Source organism: Rhagoletis zephyria, unplaced genomic scaffold, assembly GCF_001687245.7.
Source record: "Rhagoletis zephyria isolate East Lansing unplaced genomic scaffold, Rhagoletis_zephyria_1.1 Rzeph_scaffold_01230, whole genome shotgun sequence".
In the NCBI taxonomy this organism is placed as follows: Eukaryota; Metazoa; Arthropoda; class Insecta; order Diptera; family Tephritidae; genus Rhagoletis; species Rhagoletis zephyria.
The window spans coordinates 82,754-100,844 of record NW_016158314.1 but is presented as its reverse complement, the minus strand read 5'-3'; the positions used below and the strand labels follow the sequence as shown (position 1 = coordinate 100,844).

The following is an 18,091-nucleotide window of genomic DNA, read 5'->3' as shown; positions in this document are numbered from 1 at the left end:
TAAAAGGTTGCCAGCTGTTCAAAGAATTAAAATCAATTTAATTAGCAATTAAAATGAAATACTTTATTGTGAGTATAAAACGAAAATATTTGTGGCGAGAGTTGCCACCTGTGAAAATTCCAAAATCAAATTTAATTAACAATATTTGTATGTACGTATGTGATAATAAAGCGGGAAAGGTTAAAGAAAGCAGTGTTTAAAAATTTTTTATATATTTTTGAAGAATATTGCCTCCTGCTCAAAAAACGTAAATCAATTTAATTAACAAGTTAATCAGAACTATTTAATATATACATAGCTGTCAATTTAAAAGACTTTAAGAAGGCTTTTTTTCTTTTTTCATATTTTAGATGATGGGTACCAAACGAAAGAAGTTTAAGTAAGTCTTATTTCTAAAATACATTTGAAAAAAGATGTTTAATAAGTTTTATTCACAAAATATTTTTGAAGGGGGTTTCCACCAGCCTAAAAGTTGGAGTTCAATTAATTGTGAAATTAAACGAAAAACTAAAAAACGCATATCAAAAAAAAATTAAATTAAGCTTTTCTCCTTGTTGCAGTTTTTCCGCCGAGATTACAAAATTTCTTAAATTTTAAGACGTCCACCAAATTATTTCGGAAAAATATTAAGATTGACCTCCAAAAACGGAGTTTTTTATGAATAAAAATAGTTTCTTAAAGAACTTTTTGAAAAAGTCCCCTCAAATGACAACACGGTTTAAGCTTAAAAAATCTGCATATAAATATTAAAAAAAAAATTTAAAATTATTTTGGACGGAATCGTAATAATGAGATTTTTGATGCTGTTTTTTAACTTTTTTCAACTTCTTATATGAGAATTGAAGTCGGTTTTTTCTTTGCTAAAAATTACTTGTTATTCATAAAAAAACTCAATTTTGGGAGGTATTTTCACGTAAATCTTAATATTTTTTCTGGAATATTTTGGTGAACGTCTCAAAATAGTATCTATAATAGATTTTATAATTCCAATGGAAGCACAGTACCTATTTTTTTTTGTTTATGGTGAGTGATGCAGTCTAACATACAAACATAAATATGTATGTATGTCCTATAATCGACATTTTTTTGGGAATCAACACAAATCATTTTTCATATGGATTCCCATGCAAAGTAGTGATTATCTCAAAGGATATTCATTTGGAAGAAGCTTACCCCAAAGGAATAATCAATCGACAACGCCTACGCATTTAATCAAGCGCCAACGCATGCATTGACACCAAACATGCGCACTCATATATGTACATAGGTGCTTTGGTATCCTTGCATATCCTTTAAGGTATGTAGTCCACTCCATAACTCATATGCAACCTATTGTCGTCCGCCTTAAAGATTGATTATGCTGCACTATGCATCGAATTATTGGGGCAGGGTGTGGTCAAGCAGCGAATGAAGCTGGAAGCGGTGCAGGATCGCTGCTTGAAGAGCAATTAAATAGGATGCCCAACAACTTTATAACATCATTTGGTTTTTGTTTTTTTTTTAACGATAGTATGCCTTGCTGCCAGTTCCAGTTCGATTTTATTATTTATTTCGTGTTTGTATTTCTACTTTTATTCAGCTCATTGCTCAGTGCGGCAATTTACCCTTTGAGTACTTATGCATTAGGTAGAATACATATATGCATACCTACATACATACATACCTACATACATACATACCTACATACATACAAACTTATGTACTTCATTACATTTATTTGATTGAAAGGGGTAAAAATTAGAACGCGAGCGACTGAGGGCGTGAAGTCAGACACGAGCTGTAAACGCATAAATAATTGTAATGACCACGTGTTTCTAGGAATTCGAGCATAAATTGAGTTCTCATTTAGGTTTATAATAACAAACATACATACGTACATTAGACTGCATCACCAAAAAAAGTGGCGGTTTTTCCGGCGGGATTACAAAATTTATTATATTTTAAGACGTTCACCAAAATATTTGGGAAAAATATTAAGATTTAAGTGAGCTGGACCGATTTGAAAATACCTCCAAAAATGGAGTGTTTTATGAATAAAAATAGTTTCGTAAAGAACTTTTTGAAAAAAGTCCCCTCAGATGACAAAACAGATTAAGCTTAAAATATCTGCATAAAAATACCTTAAAATCTTTTCAACGGAATCGTAAGAATGACATTTTTGATGCTGTTTTTTTTTACCTTTTTCAAAGATTGATTTACGAAAAACTTGAATAACTGAGCCAAAGCTATTCTGATTTAGACTTATGGGATCTCGGTAGAAAGGTATTTTCACACTGTTTTTATTTCTGTCCAAAAAAATATCATTCGTGTCGCATTTTTTTTTTTCAAATACCACAACACCTTTCTTCAACTTTGAATGACGTTCGTTCATCCTACCTTTCTCTTTCATCCTTTGAATGAGTTTATTAGCAAAGAAATAAAAAGGGTGAGAAAATACCTTTCCACCGACACCTCTTAAGTTTAAATCACAAGAGTTTAGGCTCAGTTATTCAAGTTTTTCTTATAACAATCTTTGAAAAAAGTTAAAAAACAGCATCAAAAATCTCATCATTACGATTCCGTTCAAATTTTTTTTTTAATTTTTTCTAATATTTTCATGTAAATTTTTTGAGCTTAAACCGTCTTGTCATTCGAGGGGATTTTTTCAAACAAAAAATTTAAGGAACTATTTTTTATTCATAAAAAACTCCATTTTTGGAAGTATTTTGAAATTGGTCCAGCTCATTTAAATCTTAATATTTTTTCGAAATATTTTGGTGGAATTCTTAAAATATAATAGATTTTATAATTCCAATGGAAAATTAGTACCGATTTTTTTTTGTATGGGGAGTGATGCAGTCTAATGTACATACATTTGTGTGTATGAAGTATGGTTTTATTCCTTACATTAAAGGTCTCATAACTTTCGGCATGGTAAATTTTTTAAGAAGTAAATAAATTAGCTTTGTGTTTGGAATTTACCGAAACTAGTTAAAGTGTTTCCCAGCAAATTAAATTTTTTATCATAATAATTTTTTATCATAATAACAAGCATAGCAAAGTAATACGGTAGACAAACGGGCTCGATTATTTGCATAACCACACTTTATTTGATTTGACTCATGCATTTTCCTTTTTAATATGCGCATAAGCAGCTGAACAAATGCACGAAATTTTTGGGAATAAACTCGGATCCGGGCAGTTTTCGTTGACAACACTGGTAAAAACGGCCAGCTGTTGTCTTTTGTACAAGTAAGCAAACAAAGCGCGCGAGTTCCGCGTCCGCGGAGTTACGGGCTACAAGCCTGTAGCTGCCAGGTTCTATCCTCGGTTTTAGCGATTGCGGAATTTTTTTTTTGTTTTTATTTATTTTATATTTTTTGTATTTTATTTGATTTATATATTTAATGTTACTTTATTTTGTTTTCATTTCCTTTATTTTATATCACTTTTTTTATTTTACTATCAGTTAATTTAAATTTTTAGAGTTGAATTTTAATAAAAAGTCAACAACAACTAACTGAAAGCAACGTAAAAAAAATATAGAACTTATAAAAAAAAGAATGAAAAAAAAATAAAAAAAAAAATGAAAATTTAATTGGCCGTGGGACTCGAACCCACGACCTTGCGGCTCGTTTATCCGCATAACTGCCGTCTGTGAGGTCAAAATTATTATGCGCATATGTATGCCAGATTATATGCATAAGCTTTGCCGTCTGTCACAGCTTTAAAATTTCTAACTGAAAATAACCGTCGCTGGGTGTCGAATTCAATAAACCAAAATGAAAACTTTTTTTTTGTTGCAGTAATGCTTAAAATTTTATATACTACATATACCCAGTAGATAATTTCAGGATTTAAAAGCCCTTCTGAAAGGCCTTTCTGAGTGTTAAGCGGCCTTCAACTCTATATTCCTTTCTTCTTTCTTTTTATATGGAGTGGCACAAATTGAAGGGCTTCTTCTTTCGCTACCCATGGAAGGCCTTCCAGAAGGGCTTTTATAGGACGTATTTCACAAGGCCTTTTGGAGGAGTTCTTTTAAAGTTTCTTCTTTAATTTATAAAAATCATACATCTTTGAAGTATTTGCTTAAAGTTTATTTCAAATATACTAACTATATATGTGTTGAACAGCACCTCTTCCTGGCCGATCAGCAATATGATTCGGTTGCCGAATGTGCCAGGCTCCCATGTTATGCAGTGGTGGACCAGAAGTGGTCAGGTCCAATGACATCGCAATATTAATGTAATCATATTTTCTCCATATATATTTGGACCAACGATACAAGTAAATCCATGTACATACTCGATACTTTTCTCAATTTACCAAGTAGTTTTTAACTCAATACTTTTTACTGCGATCCAAGTAGGTTTCGAAAAAAAAGTACTTGTATCGGAAGCGCAAAACTTATTTTGCTTCAGCATCTTCTTTGAAAAGCAACCCATTAGAGCAATACATAACGGTTGTTGGGTCATCTGTCCCTTACGAGAGGCTTTTCTCAAAAACAGGTACAACTATCAGGCATGTTCTAAAATTCGAAAATCTGAGATCGACTCGACTTCGATAATTTTTTCGATGGTTTAACCCACAAATTTACAAGTCTCGCATTAAAATGTTTTATTTCATATCGCTACTGCTTCATTTACGGTTTTCAATTAGAATATTCACTCTTTTCATCAGATATAGTTAAAAAATATTTGGCAAATCGAATTTCAGAACATGCCCGTATATCAATCCCTCGAAACTGCCTTTCATGAAAACACTTGGAAAAGTTGATTTTCTTGGGGAAATATAACAAAAAAGGATATACTTATTTTCTTAAATTTATTTTATATGAAAAAACTTTATCTATTAATCTTGTAAAAATGTATTCTATTGTTTTTGTATGAAAAAAAAATTAGAAGATAAATAATCTTGTAAAAAAGCATATTTTTTGTGAAAAAACAAAAATCAATAACTTTGAAAAAAATGCAAAATCGTACTTCTATGTACAAATACTCGATACCTTTCCGATACTGAGTAGGTATCGATATCTCGTTTGATAAAAGTACAAGTACTTATTTGAGTAATACTTTGATGGTATCGATTTATCCCCTACTTTTTGCAGGGTCCTGCACACGTAATGTAAATATGTACATTTATATATACATATACATACATATTTGTTTGGGTGTGAATGGAAAATAAAAAAAAAATCGACTGCCCGAGCTCTTAATTTGATCCTTAATTGTCTGCAAAACATTCCACGCCAAATTTTTCACACGCTCTGGTTCGAATCCAAATAGTACTCGCCTCTATTTGCCTGTGTATATGTATGTATGTATAATAATATACCCTACAAGACATTGCTGAGCACTTTAGGCAAAAACTCTCACACATTTACACTTTTGTTTTTGTAGTACGGCATAAATGAGTAGTTTGACTATTAGTACTGAGGACTTTCTGATGACAACATTGAGGGGAAAGTACTCAATTTTTTCCCATGGCCTGAACGAAAATGAGGACTTTGATAAGCACTTTTGTGATTATGGATAATGATAATATGAGTACTCATATGATACTCAGCTGTCTTGTAGGGTATGTATGTATATATTTATGTACTAACATATGTATGTATGTAACGTATGTATGCACAAGTAATTAGCAGCCACGACCAAACACACCTTCAACGGAAGTGGTCGGATGTGTTCAAACAAAATTTAGTGCAAAAATTTACACCTCTCCCTTATTAAGGACAGTTTGATAGATCAAAATGACTAGTGCGTATAATTAATCAAGTGCCTGATTTGGCACTAAAAAAAAATTGAGAATCTTTTCTTAACGTGCTACATAAGTTCATTTTTTTTTTTTTTTAATTTTTCAAGAGGGACAAAAAACCTTCTAACTTTTTTTGTTATCAATATTTTCCTAATCTGTAAATGCAGTTTTCTTCCTTAGTTCGTCTTGTTTCAATACCAATAATCGTCCAATTTCAAAATTACAGCTGTTGCAGACTTATATGTTCTTTTGTGACTTGCCAAATTTTCTCTTTATGACTTTGTTCATACAATCTGGACTTTGCACATTTTCTATCAACATGTTTTTCATTTTTTTATTGTTAAAAGATTTAGTTATTTATTTTAAATATATTTTATTGTTTTAAAATGAATTATATCCTAATAAGGTCTTATTTCATTGCTGATAACAAAAATAACTAAATTAAATTAAAAAAAAAATAAATTTATGTACCACTTATAAAGGAAAATAATTAAAAACAAGTAAGGAATTATAAGTTTAGGCGATACTGAACTTTATACACCCGGTCCATTTATCAAATATTGTCGTTTCAACTTTCCCTAAATTACCTCTGCATGATAAGCATGTTTTCCCCGATTTCAAATGTTACCGATAATATATTTATTGAGTTAGACTCAATGATATACATAATTGAACCAAGTTTGGTAGAAATCGATAAAGTGGTTAACGAGATACAGTGGGCGGTGCCACATCCCATTCCTAAAAGTCTATAGCAGTATTATTTATTGTTAAGAGATTTTTGTATAATTTCCGTAATTCTGAAATTTACCGTTAGATATACGGGAAGCGGATGTAATTTTGGTCCGATTTGAATAATTTTCAACGAATTGCTTTTCCCTACCAAGGTTACTAAGTGCACCAAGTTTGGTAAAAATGGACTAATCGGTTACCTAGTTACACATTTGTGGTCATAAGTGGGCGACGCCACGCCCATTATCCAAAAGTTTATAGTAATCCAATTTCCTGCTAAGTGGTTATCGCAATTATCAATTTTAAACGAATTAGCTTTAGTAGTTATTGATTTATCGCAGTTTTCGTGTTTCTGTAAATCACCGTTATATGGTAGATGCCGTAGTCATTGCCCGATTTCAAAGATTTTCAACAGATTTCTTAGCTAGAACTTAAGTAAGGCTCGTACCGAGTTTAGTAAAGATTGGTGAATGGGCTACTGAGATACAGCATTTCATCATAAGTGGGCGGAGTCACGCCCATTTTTCAAAAATTCTATAATAATATTTTTTACCAAAATTCTATTTCACATACTAATTTTCAACAATACTTGTATACCTTGGATAAAGGACAACCTAAATATCAAATTTCGTTGAGACATCTAGAGTTGTCGTGGGCACGGACAGACGTCTTTATATTTTTTTTCTTGATTGATAACAACAAGTAAGAACGACCTTACGTAACATTTTTTGTAATCATGTATTTTAAGTTCTGCTATTTTACTGCATTAAAATCTCAATTTTTATAAAAAGTGAACTTATCACGTTTGCACACTTAGCCAACGATATCGGCAAGGGATGGCAAAAAAAAATAAAATAATCGCTTAACGAATCATATGATTAATCACAAGCCATTGCAATTAATTGCAATTATTAAGAAATAAACGACTAATCGAATTTTTAAAGAACCTTTTTTGCAGTGAGTATTCACAAAAACACCTTTCCATAAAAATTTCAAATTCTCTTGTTAATTAGCCTTAAATGAAATAAAACGAGTATTTTTAGCGGCGAGAATTATTTATTATTTAACCAAGTTTGCAAAACCAAGCGGTTAAGCGGTTGCGGTTCTCGGTGGCTGTAGCACCAGCTTTTGAAAAAAGGCGCTCGGCTCAATTTTCATTTCGACCCAACGTCGATGATTTCTGCTTTAGTTCTTGAACTTGACAAATTATGTAAATAAAAACTGACTTCTTCTTGTGGGTGACCCAAGTCATCATCTTTTCGCCTTCGTTTATGTACAAGAGATTTATTAGGGGCCCACGCTAAGGGGAAAACGCTAACGGATGTTTTAAATTAATTTTTTTGAACCTCGGGTCGAGTAAAGTTGATCCAGCTAGCAAAAAAGAATTTCCGATGGATGGATTTTAGACAACTCAGAATTGATATTTCTTCAAAATATTTTTACGATTATTTTACAATTAATCGATTAATAATCGACTAATGAAACACGAAACTACGATACAATTAAATCGTAAATTGAACAAGAATAATCGATTAATTAAATCAAATGATTAATCGCTACCAATAATAGTCTCCAAATTCTACATTCGAGCCTTTTATTTCGCTGGAGGAATCTAAAATTATTTCTACGTTGCCTATAAGAGTTTTAGCAGTATTTGTTGAAGGTAGTCGACTCTCTGCCCATGTACACATTCGCATTCGTAAAACATCCATATCATTTGATGCGAATGCGAATGTGTAAAATGGTGCGAATCATTCGCATAACGGGAGCGAATGCAAATATTCACAACATCACTGATACATATATGTATATATATATATATGAATAATAATAATAATATATACATATATACATATATAAGAAATAAAAAAATAAATAATTATATTTAATAAAACCAAAAAACTAATACATGTAATATAAAAAAGAAATAAATTAAAATTGAGTTATATAAATTAAGATTTGTGTACCGAAAGAAAAGGAAAAATTTAACTTGAGTTCATTAAACTTTAATATTATAATAAAAAAATAATAATAATTAATTCATTAAATTAAACAAGTTCATGTGATATATTTTATTATATTTTTAAAAGTTTGAAATTAAATTGATCAAATTGTAATATTCTTGCATCTAGAAAAGAGAAAAAAGAAAGAAAGAAATAAAAACTTAGTATTTTTTTAATAAATAAATAAGGAAAGAAAAAAAGGGGAAAATAGAAATATAAATTGGTATGTATACAGGTAAGCAATCAAAATAAAAAATTAGAATGCTAATAAGTAAAGACTAGATTTAATAAAAAGAGAAATTAATTTATATACATAAGTTGCAACGAAAAAACGAGAAAAGAGTAAATTTGAGTTCATTTAAATGAAATGTTTTTTTCTGAAAAAAAAATTAAATAAATTGTATGTAAGCAATCAAAACACAAAATTTGGAACACTAATAAGTTACAAAATACACCCAAAATCAGCTATATGGACGTCGTCTCTCGATTTGTTTTTATTTTTTCCCTTTTGGGGTTGCTATTCTATTGTGAACAGCATGAGAAAGAAGAAGAAGAAGAAATTGTCAAATTACCTCTACATTTGTATTACCAGTACCGCATGCGTGGATATTTCTTTGGCGATCCGATTCGATTTTGTCAAGAGCTTGGAAAATGCCAACCATTGGAGTTAAACGAGATTTGCTCTTCGAGCAGCTGGGTAAAAAATACTGTGAGTTTCATTTACTATATATGGTCATTTAAAGTTGCATCCCAAGGCTACAAAAACTTGTCTACTTTCTCCCAGCTGATGATGAGTTCCAGCAATTGTGCTTTGCCTTTGGCCTCGAGCTGGATGAAGTGGTGAGTTCTTGTGCTGTAGATCATAAGCATAAATCAATAACAAAGAGTCGTTGCTATCATTTTGCTTGTGTGGTTAAATAACACAAGCCCTTATTTCTTAATGTCACTCCGTTTTACAGACGACGGAGAAGCAAATGCTAACCAAGGAACAAGGTGATGTGGCAGCAGTGGCCGATGCCTCGGAAGAAATTATTTACAGAATAGACATTCCGGCAAATCGTTATGATCTATTGTGCCTTGAAGGCTTGGTTACATCTTTACTTGTTTTCCAGGGCAAGTAGGTATTTGATTATAATTTACGGTATACAGTATATTCGATTTTAACCGAATCGGGAGTTATTTTCAGAATTAAGCCTCCTACGTTCGGATTAGTGGAACCGGCACAGAGACAAGTCCTTAAAATTCTACCCGAAACTGCACAAATTCGCCCCTTTGCCGTGGCTGCTGTGTTACGGAATATCACATTCGACAAACAGGCTTACGATAGTTTCATTGAACTCCAAGACAAGCTGCATCAAAATCTTTGTCGTAAACGATCCCTCGTCGCCATCGGAACTCATGATTTGGATACAATTCAAGGGCCTTTTACTTACGAAGCCCGCGCGCCGGAGAGTATTGAATTCATTCCTCTCAACCAAACGAAAAAAATGAATGGACATGGGATAATGGAATTTTATTCCACCCATGCGCAATTGAAACAATACTTACCAATTATTCGAGATTCAACAGTGTATCCTGTCATATACGATGCAAATGGTGTTGTGTTATCATTACCACCCATCATCAATGGCGATCATTCGAAGATCACTTTACAAACTCGCAATGTTTTCATCGAATGCACGGCAACGGATCTAACTAAAGCAAAAATCGTGCTGGACACTTTAGTGTGCATGTTCTCCGTGCATTGTACCGAGAAATTTACCGTTGAGCCATGTGATGTTATACAGCCCGATGGAACTGTAGTTACTTGTCCCGAACTGAAAGTACGCCAAAAGGAAATATCGGCACGTAAGGCAAATGCCTACATTGGTATACAGGAGGAACCAGCATGTATTGCTGATATGCTTACCCGCATGTACTTAGAATCTGAAGTGACAGAAGGCGGCGACAGGATACTGGTGCGAATACCTCCAACACGTCACGATGTTCTGCATGCTTGCGATATTTACGAGGATGTGGCTATCGCCTATGGTTACAACAATGTAAAGAAATCATTGCCAGCTTTCATGCACATAGCCAAACAATTCCCATTAAATAAGCTGACTGAGCAGCTACGAGAGCAAGTGGCACAAGCAGGTTTTACCGAAGCAATCACTTTTACACTCTGCTCACGTGACGATATCGCAAGCAAGCTAAATAAATCCATAGATAGTATAGCTGCAGTGCATATTGCCAATCCAAAAACACTTGAGTTTCAAGTAGTGCGTACCACCTTGTTGCCGGGATTACTAAAAACTCTGGTGGCGAATCGTAAAATGCCGCTCCCACTAAAATTATTTGAAATCAGTGATGTTGTGGTGGCCGATGATGAAACGGAAGTTGGTGCGCGCAATGAACGTCGCCTTTGCGCAGTCAATTGCAACAAAACTGCTGGATTCGAAGTCGTACACGGTCTACTTGATCGCGTAATGCAATTGTTGGAGGTGCCATGGAAATCGGAAAATCAAAAGCATGGATATTACTTGCAGGCGGCCGATGGTAAGTAGGCAATATAATTCATTTTCGTTTACTACTCACCAATACTTCTTAGATCCCGCCTATTTCCCAGGGCGCTGCGCAAATATTATGCTTAACAGCGTGGCAATTGGCCGAATAGGTGTACTGCATCCTACAGTACTGCAAGCTTTTGAGCTGACCACACCCTGCTCGGTTGTAGAGTTCAACATTGAGCCGTTCGTATGACAGCGATACCCAGATATGATAAAACATTTGCAGGGTGGAACATAAAGTTGCTTGTTCCATGCATAGAATTGGAATGAATGTATTCAAAGAAGTCCCTTTTAAAATATATGTATTTAATAAAGCTTAAAGCAGACGACGCATTGTTTTTCTGTTCTTTTGAAGACACACAGGCAAGCCCGCTCACTGCATAAATTTAAATTAATATTGTAGAATACATAATATTTGGACGATTTGGCGTTATATGTATATTTTTTCCCGCAGACATAGTCAGTCAATAAACTTTAGGAACGGAATTTTTCACAATACCGACAGCTATTTTTTTTATATTTAATTTCTAGTTAATTTTTTATAAAAATATGGTTGATTTTACAACAAACCAACCAAAAATAAGAGTTCCAGACATTATGCAAAATTAAAGAAAAGTCTGCAAATTTTCATCCAAATATTGCATTTTTTATTTACACTTTAGAAAAAAAGCTGAGTACGCAGTTTTTTAGCCCATTCCATTTTAGTACATACAACAAAGTGCGAGTTTAAGGTAGCTACCATTGATTTTTAGCAATTTTTTTCGTTCGTTTCTCCACATAAAGTAATGTTCGATAATTTTTTTAATGAACAAATCCTCGGTACCTTCAACAAAAAATTTGCCAAAAATTTAATTTTGCACAAGGTTTGGAACTCTGATTTGTGGGGTTTTTTTTGTAGAATTAACCATATTTTTATAAAAAATTAGCGAGAAATAAAATATTTAAAAATAGTATAGTATAGTATAGTATTTAAAAATAGTTGCCCGTATACTAAAAAATTTGCTGTACCTAAACTTTATTGACTGACTGTATATAGTGGCGAGTGGACCAACATCATCCGCTTCGTAATGAACTGACATCCAGACACGTGGAATGGCACCAACTCGGCTGGAAGGAAAGTCAAGTGAAAACTTAACCGCATTTGCGTTGCCAATGGGCAACGCCACTGAAATGAAAATGTATATTTTTAATAGCAGCTATAGTTAAGTTCTATAAAGTTGAAGGTAATAAAATTTTGAAGAACCAGCAACTAAGACTTGAGTAAAAAGAAGCTGAAGAAATAGTTGGAAAAAGAAATAAATTATCTCTATCAAAATTTCTGCGGCAACCACAAAAATGCAGTTGCCAATATAGCAAATCAGTTGCCAGCTTTCAGTGTTCCAGTTGCCATCTATAATACCATTTCAGCCATTGGCCACACAACTGAAGTTCAGTTGCAATCCGTAATAGACCCACAAGTCGACCTAAATCCGCCGTTCTCAAACGAGCAGCACACCAAAGCATAGCGCGATATCCACAACACAGTGTGAACCTGCCTGCTCCGCGATAACATTGTGCTCGGCGGCCGCCCACACCAGCCATCAGCACAGGGGAAGTTGCAACATACAAGGCAATTGGCAGGCCGGTTCTAAAGTACGCAGCACCAGTGTGGTCGCCGGGGACGAATAGGACTCCGTGGATGAAACTGCAGACGGTAAAAACACAGCACTTCGGACAGCGATCGCATGTCTTCTGATGCAGAACATCACCTGTATGACGAGGCGAAAATGCTCCCCATAAGGGAGCACAATGGTCTGCAAGCTATTCTTAGTAGGGACAGACACTTGCTTGCAGAGGGAGGAGACCTCGCCAAGGCATGTCAGAAGGCATCTATATGAACTGACGGACGAAATACAGAAGTTCATAAAACAACCTCTGGACCCGTCAATATACCGACAGGCCCTGAGCGACATTCACAGGGAGTCAGTCTCAAGTTACGTAGACTCCAGACCTGTGAATGCCGTTCTGGGCACACAACCACCTGACGTCGACGAGACGGAGCTTCGTCTGCCTCGGGAGACTAGGACCACCACTTCGCTCTGGCTACTGAAGCAGGTTAAAGTCATACCTGAGCCGATTAGATGCAAATGTACCAAATGAGTGTCGGACACCCCACGACTCGAAACATCTCTTCGTTTGCCCGGAAACCCCCACGCAACTAACGCCTTTGTCTCTGTGGGCAGACCATATAGAGGCTGCACGCTTCTTTGGTCTTCCGTTAGTTGAGCTTGACGACCACTGAGATACTAGCCGATCTGGGCGGGGTTCTTGTAGCCGCTACAACAACGCAGTGCGCTCGGGCTCAACTTAAGTGTTACAGGCGCCTCGACAGCTACCTCACGGGCCTAAAATTCGACGAGGTAAAACTGTAGGTTCGTATATTTGTGGACGCATCAAGGCACACAACGCAAATTAGGGGAAAAGCTGACCAATCACTTATCAAAATGTGCAGATAAATAGTCAATTTTTTTGTTTATATGGTGCTCTTTGATCATTTAGTTGCTGGCTATTGTTCTAAACGGCTTGCTTGTACATATATCCCACCATACAAGGCGTGAAACTGCCTATACTGACTCAGTTTTAAAATGGTATTCCAAATGAGCGCGCTTCTACTAGACAAAGCTGGTTGCAAATCGAAAATTTTTAGATCAGTCCAGGATGTGACGAAAACAATCAATTTGTAAACGCCATAACCATAAGAATGGGTTAAAATACTATGTACTTGTTATTGTTCCCCGCGTGTGAAAGAAGTATTTCTGGTTTACTTTAATTTAATTTTATTTATTTTTTCTTGTTTTTGTATGTTCATCAGTATAATCATTTTTTTTTTATTATCGATATTATGCTGCTCGTAAATCCTATTTTCTGCTTTTGTGTCTGTAATATAATTCTTGTTGTTTTTAGCTAAGTTTCCTCTGCTGCGTTTTGCTATTCCGGTTGTGGTAACTGTTCATTGGTTGCACATTTGAAACTGTTCAAGTTTAATAACATTTTTGTTAATAAACCACTTATATATAGGGATTCATATTTTGTTTTTTGTTTTTTTGTTTTTTTTTTTATTTAGGTCGTATGTATTATGTTTTCAATATACCATCAGTATCCATCAGTAGCATCGCTAATATAATCAATAATTGTAATTATAATATATTTATATAATATTCATTATTTATAATAATAATTCATAGTGATCATTACAAGTATAGCGATAATAGTAATAATCGTATTCAACGGTAATCATCATTACGTTTTTATTTTCTTTGTGTATATAGTTATAATATTAATGCTTAGCGCGTAAACAGCAGTTACTTTATTTTTATTTTTTATGTCCATGACATCATAATCAACATTATCATCATCATCATCATCATCATCATCATTGCGTTAGTCCTCAGCATTTTTAATTTTGCTTTGCTGTTGTATCGGTTTAGTTTGAGTACTGTTTTTATTCAGTGTTTTCGCGCTTCGTTGGAGTGTGAGACAGGAATTTCCTCACCGCTGGCTTTAAGCTGCTCTCGTACGCTTTTAGCAATGTGTTTTTAGTAATCGTATAATCAACAATAGATTATTATATGCAAAAGTTTTATAATTTCGTTTTTGCTTTTTCGTTCAATTATATTAAGCAGCGCGAATTTTTAAGTAAGTTTCTTTTTAACGACTGTTTATTATGCAGTGTTATAAGATGCCTACAATTTTTTTTAGTTGAGTAGAGTGTAGGACGAAAAAAGCGAGCTGGATTTTTGTGTTTCAGTTAAATTCTTTTCTTTTTAGATTTTATGAAAGCGAAAAAGGCATTTAAAAGAAGAAAAAAAATAATCTGCATACATATGCATGTGTGGGCGTGTGCAGTGACGCAGGTGTATGAATTTCTTTTATTAATTTTACGCATTGCCTGACCAAATTTTATTTTGTTTTTGCCAAATAGATGTATGTTCATTAATTTAATCTAATATTTTTCAATTTCTACTTTTAATTTTTTTTTTCCTTACGCACTTATGTATGTATGTATATTAAGCAGCAACTTGTATTGCCTTAGTACTAACATATATGTATGTATGTGTTTCAAGTTTAAATATGCGCTTACGTCTTCTAGAGAATACCATTAACTGTATGAAGGTCTATGCATAGTTGCAGAATATGTAGATAGGTAGTAGTTATATAGTATGTATGTATGTATGCGTATGCATATAGGAATTTGCATGTGTATGTTTGCATATCTGTACCCCCATGAACAGCAATATGTAAGGGTCCATAGCATCTAATCGTATGCACTTGTGAATAATAACACTTAAAACAGAAACCATACCGAATTTATTTGGGCTTAAATAGACAATAAAGGTTTGCTCTGGAAATTGTTGGCCGATGAATATAAATAAGTGAATTAATTGTCAAGTAGCTTAATTCACAATACTACATAGCTGCACAGAAACGTATTTTTTGAATACAACAGGGGAGCAGGGATACCACTCAACTCGATGTACATAACAATAAAACGCGCAAAATAGTTAAAAGGCAATGAAAAATATAAATTTCGTTAAAAAGTCCGCTGAGCACTATTCCGAAATCGTTGGATGGCCATTGTGCTCTCCCAACAATCCTCTTGTTAAGCAAGTAGGTTGCGCCCTATTATATGTAGGATTAACAATATAATATAAAAGCGCCAGCTGAAAATAAATTAACCCAAGCCCTTGCAAATCAAAATATTACTTGCGTTGTAACCAAAAATAATCCCAAACGATACAATAGATGTGTTTTTTTTTTGTTGTAATTTTCACTTTTTCTGCTTACTTGCTTTGTTATTTTCTATATGAATTTCATTATTTCATGCATACAAATATATAGTTCAAATAATAGATAATATATGTATGTAGTTTATAATATATGTATGTAGTATATAGGCAAAGTAACTAAAATCTAATAAAAAAAAAAAAAAATCAAAATTTTACAAGTGCAAACCGATTGTAAATTTGCCATGTATGCGCAGCATTCAAGGCGCCGTGGCTCATTTACATGCAACACGAAGAATATATGTATGTAATTATTGTATGACTGTATATGGGGGACATAGTAGTGTCGCATAAACATTTTTGACCTTCTTCATATGCGCCAATACAATGTTTAGTAAAACGAAGTAGACGACTTCGTAAATATTGAGCGCGTTGCATTTCGCGTTATGTTTATATGTACGTAGTATTCATTGCCTTGCTTTTGCTTGTTGTTCAGTTTCGTTATATCGTACGCTTCACTTTCTTTACTCCGCTTTTGAGCACAAATGAGCGATAAAAGAAAATAGTTGATTAAATCGTTTTTTTTCGTCGCTTTCTTTTGCTAACGGATTTATGTTAAAGTAATTGAATTCTGTCAGTTGTTGTTGTTGTTGGTATATGCTTTTCTTTTTTAATAATAATTAATATGTATTTTTCATTTAATATTCATATTCATTCACTGCTTTTCAGCTTAATCCAAAGATATATACGTATATACGCGTAGGGTAGCTAAGTATGTATGTATATATGGGTAATTGTTTTTTTTTTTGTTTGTTGAGTGCGTGTATCTTATGTGTATGTGTATATGTTGTAAAAGTAGCATTTAGTAGTTATATGAACTTTCGTTTGTTTTCCTTTTTCCTCCTTTTCTCCGTTTAGTTGTTTTCGCTGCTTACGAACTCTCCAATCATATTTTATTCAAAATTCATTTTAAAACTTTTGATGACAATTTTACACCTTCCTGCATTGGCTTTTGTTGTTGCTGCTTCTGCTGCTGGTGTAGTGGTAGCTGCTGCTGCTGCTCATTAAAACATCAGTTTGCCCAATTGTGCCACATCTGAAACCATAAATAAGTAATATAACATAAGAACAATTTAAAAAAAAAAAAAAAACGTTGATCAACAGAAATTTCCCGAAGTGAATCTTCTAAGCGACGGTGGTGAATTAAAAAATGTGCACGAGAAAATTTTTAAATTTGGGATACAACGGAAGGCACCTCTTTCCCCAGCCGGGTACATCAACCAAAGCTGACTTCGGAATCCTCAATTGCTTTGCTTACGTACACAGTAGTGATGAGCATACTTAAGTACTTTTGAATTTCAAATACCAGTTTGGATACTCATTACCCAAATATTTCATATTTTTTACTCAAGTAAAAAAAAAATTTGGTATTTAAGACTAAAAAAAAAAAAATATTCACTGCGCTGGCCATCGTTTTATATCGTCGAAACAACCCCCCAAGAGGAACAACCGCGGTTTTGTGTGGATCTAAGTATCCCGGCCTAGCATCTAGACTCAAAAAAAAAAAAATAAGACTAAAAAATCCGATAATTTCGAAATAGCCATAAAAATCGAGTAGTCTCAATCTCGAAACAGTCCCGTAAATCACGATCTATAGTCCCGAGAATAGCGAAATACTTCCGAGAATCTCGAAGTAGTCCCGTAAAACTTGAAATAATCCCGAAAATTGAGAAGTGGCCCCAATGACCCCAAATAGACGGAAAATCTTGAAATTCTTTATTAACCTACTGAAAAATAAATAAGTTATGAATTCGTCTGGATATTTTTGTCATGTGTGTTACCGGACCAAGTAAACCGGAGTTACCAGTACTTTTATCGACTGCCACCTTAACGATAGGTATTTCAAGAATTTTTAAATTTAAAATAGGATTTATAAGACGCGTGAAAAAAAAGGAATTACTAACCAGCAAAACTGAAAGAGTTAAGTAAAATCGTCAAAATGAGAAAGCGTTTATTGCAGCTGTACGATTCCGAAGTCAGCCTAACTATGTTCCCCAATAAATAACTTAGAAGTTCCAGTTTTATTACCTGCTTATCGTGGTCCCACATTTCGAGTTTGTCCGACATCACATGCGGCATGTCAGCGCCCTGACCCAGGTACTGATACCCATAGGGTGGCATTAGGTTCATGGCTGTATTCTGCTGCAGATTGTGTGGTGGTGCCATCGAGCTGTGATAGTCCAGCGGCATCTAAAGGAAAACACTTGCAATAACATTTGGCATTCTCATAATTTGGCACCTCAAACTTTTA

The 18,091-nt window shown here is 33.9% G+C and overlaps 2 protein-coding genes across 12 annotated transcripts in view; one reads left to right on the top strand and one right to left on the bottom strand.

Moving 5' to 3' along the window:
* Positions 1–9,004: 9,004 nt before the first annotated feature.
* beta-PheRS (phenylalanine--tRNA ligase beta subunit) lies at positions 9,005–11,343 on the top strand. 3 transcript variants are annotated; one of them, XM_017616583.1, is made up of 5 exons: positions 9,005–9,177; positions 9,253–9,308; positions 9,428–9,585; positions 9,655–11,006; positions 11,059–11,343. In XM_017616583.1, the coding sequence occupies exons 1-5, from the start codon at positions 9,120–9,122 to the stop codon at positions 11,208–11,210; spliced, it is 1,776 nt and encodes a 591-aa protein (XP_017472072.1). In that variant the 5' UTR covers positions 9,005–9,119; the 3' UTR covers positions 11,211–11,343. The 3 variants fall into 3 exon arrangements, with proteins under 3 accessions (XP_017472072.1, XP_017472073.1, XP_017472071.1); XM_017616584.1 differs by having other exon boundaries at positions 9,009–9,177; positions 9,428–9,589; XM_017616582.1 differs by lacking the exon at positions 9,253–9,308 and having other exon boundaries at positions 9,051–9,177.
* Positions 11,344–15,595: 4,252 nt separating this feature from the next.
* Positions 15,596–18,091, bottom strand: part of mask (multiple ankyrin repeats single KH domain) — a 41,653-nt gene continuing 39,157 nt past the window's right edge. For all 9 annotated transcript variants that reach the window (XM_017616574.1, XM_017616573.1, XM_017616581.1 and 6 more), the window contains 2 exons: positions 17,869–18,030; positions 15,596–16,876 (listed from right to left, as the gene is read on the bottom strand). In XM_017616574.1, the coding sequence (XP_017472063.1) occupies positions 16,853–16,876; positions 17,869–18,030 (186 nt within the window). In that variant the 3' untranslated portion in view covers positions 15,596–16,852. The remainder of the gene's footprint in view (positions 16,877–17,868; positions 18,031–18,091) is intronic.

Coding starts and splice junctions, on each gene's coding strand:
- beta-PheRS (XM_017616583.1), top strand. CDS start 9,120: ATGCCAACCATTGGAGTTAAACGAGATTTGCTCTTCGAGCAGCTGGGT. Junction 9,586..9,654: donor TTACTTGTTTTCCAGGGCAA/GTAGGTATTTGA, acceptor AGTTATTTTCAG/AATTAAGCCTCCTACGTTCG. Junction 11,007..11,058: donor TTACTTGCAGGCGGCCGATG/GTAAGTAGGCAA, acceptor AATACTTCTTAG/ATCCCGCCTATTTCCCAGGG.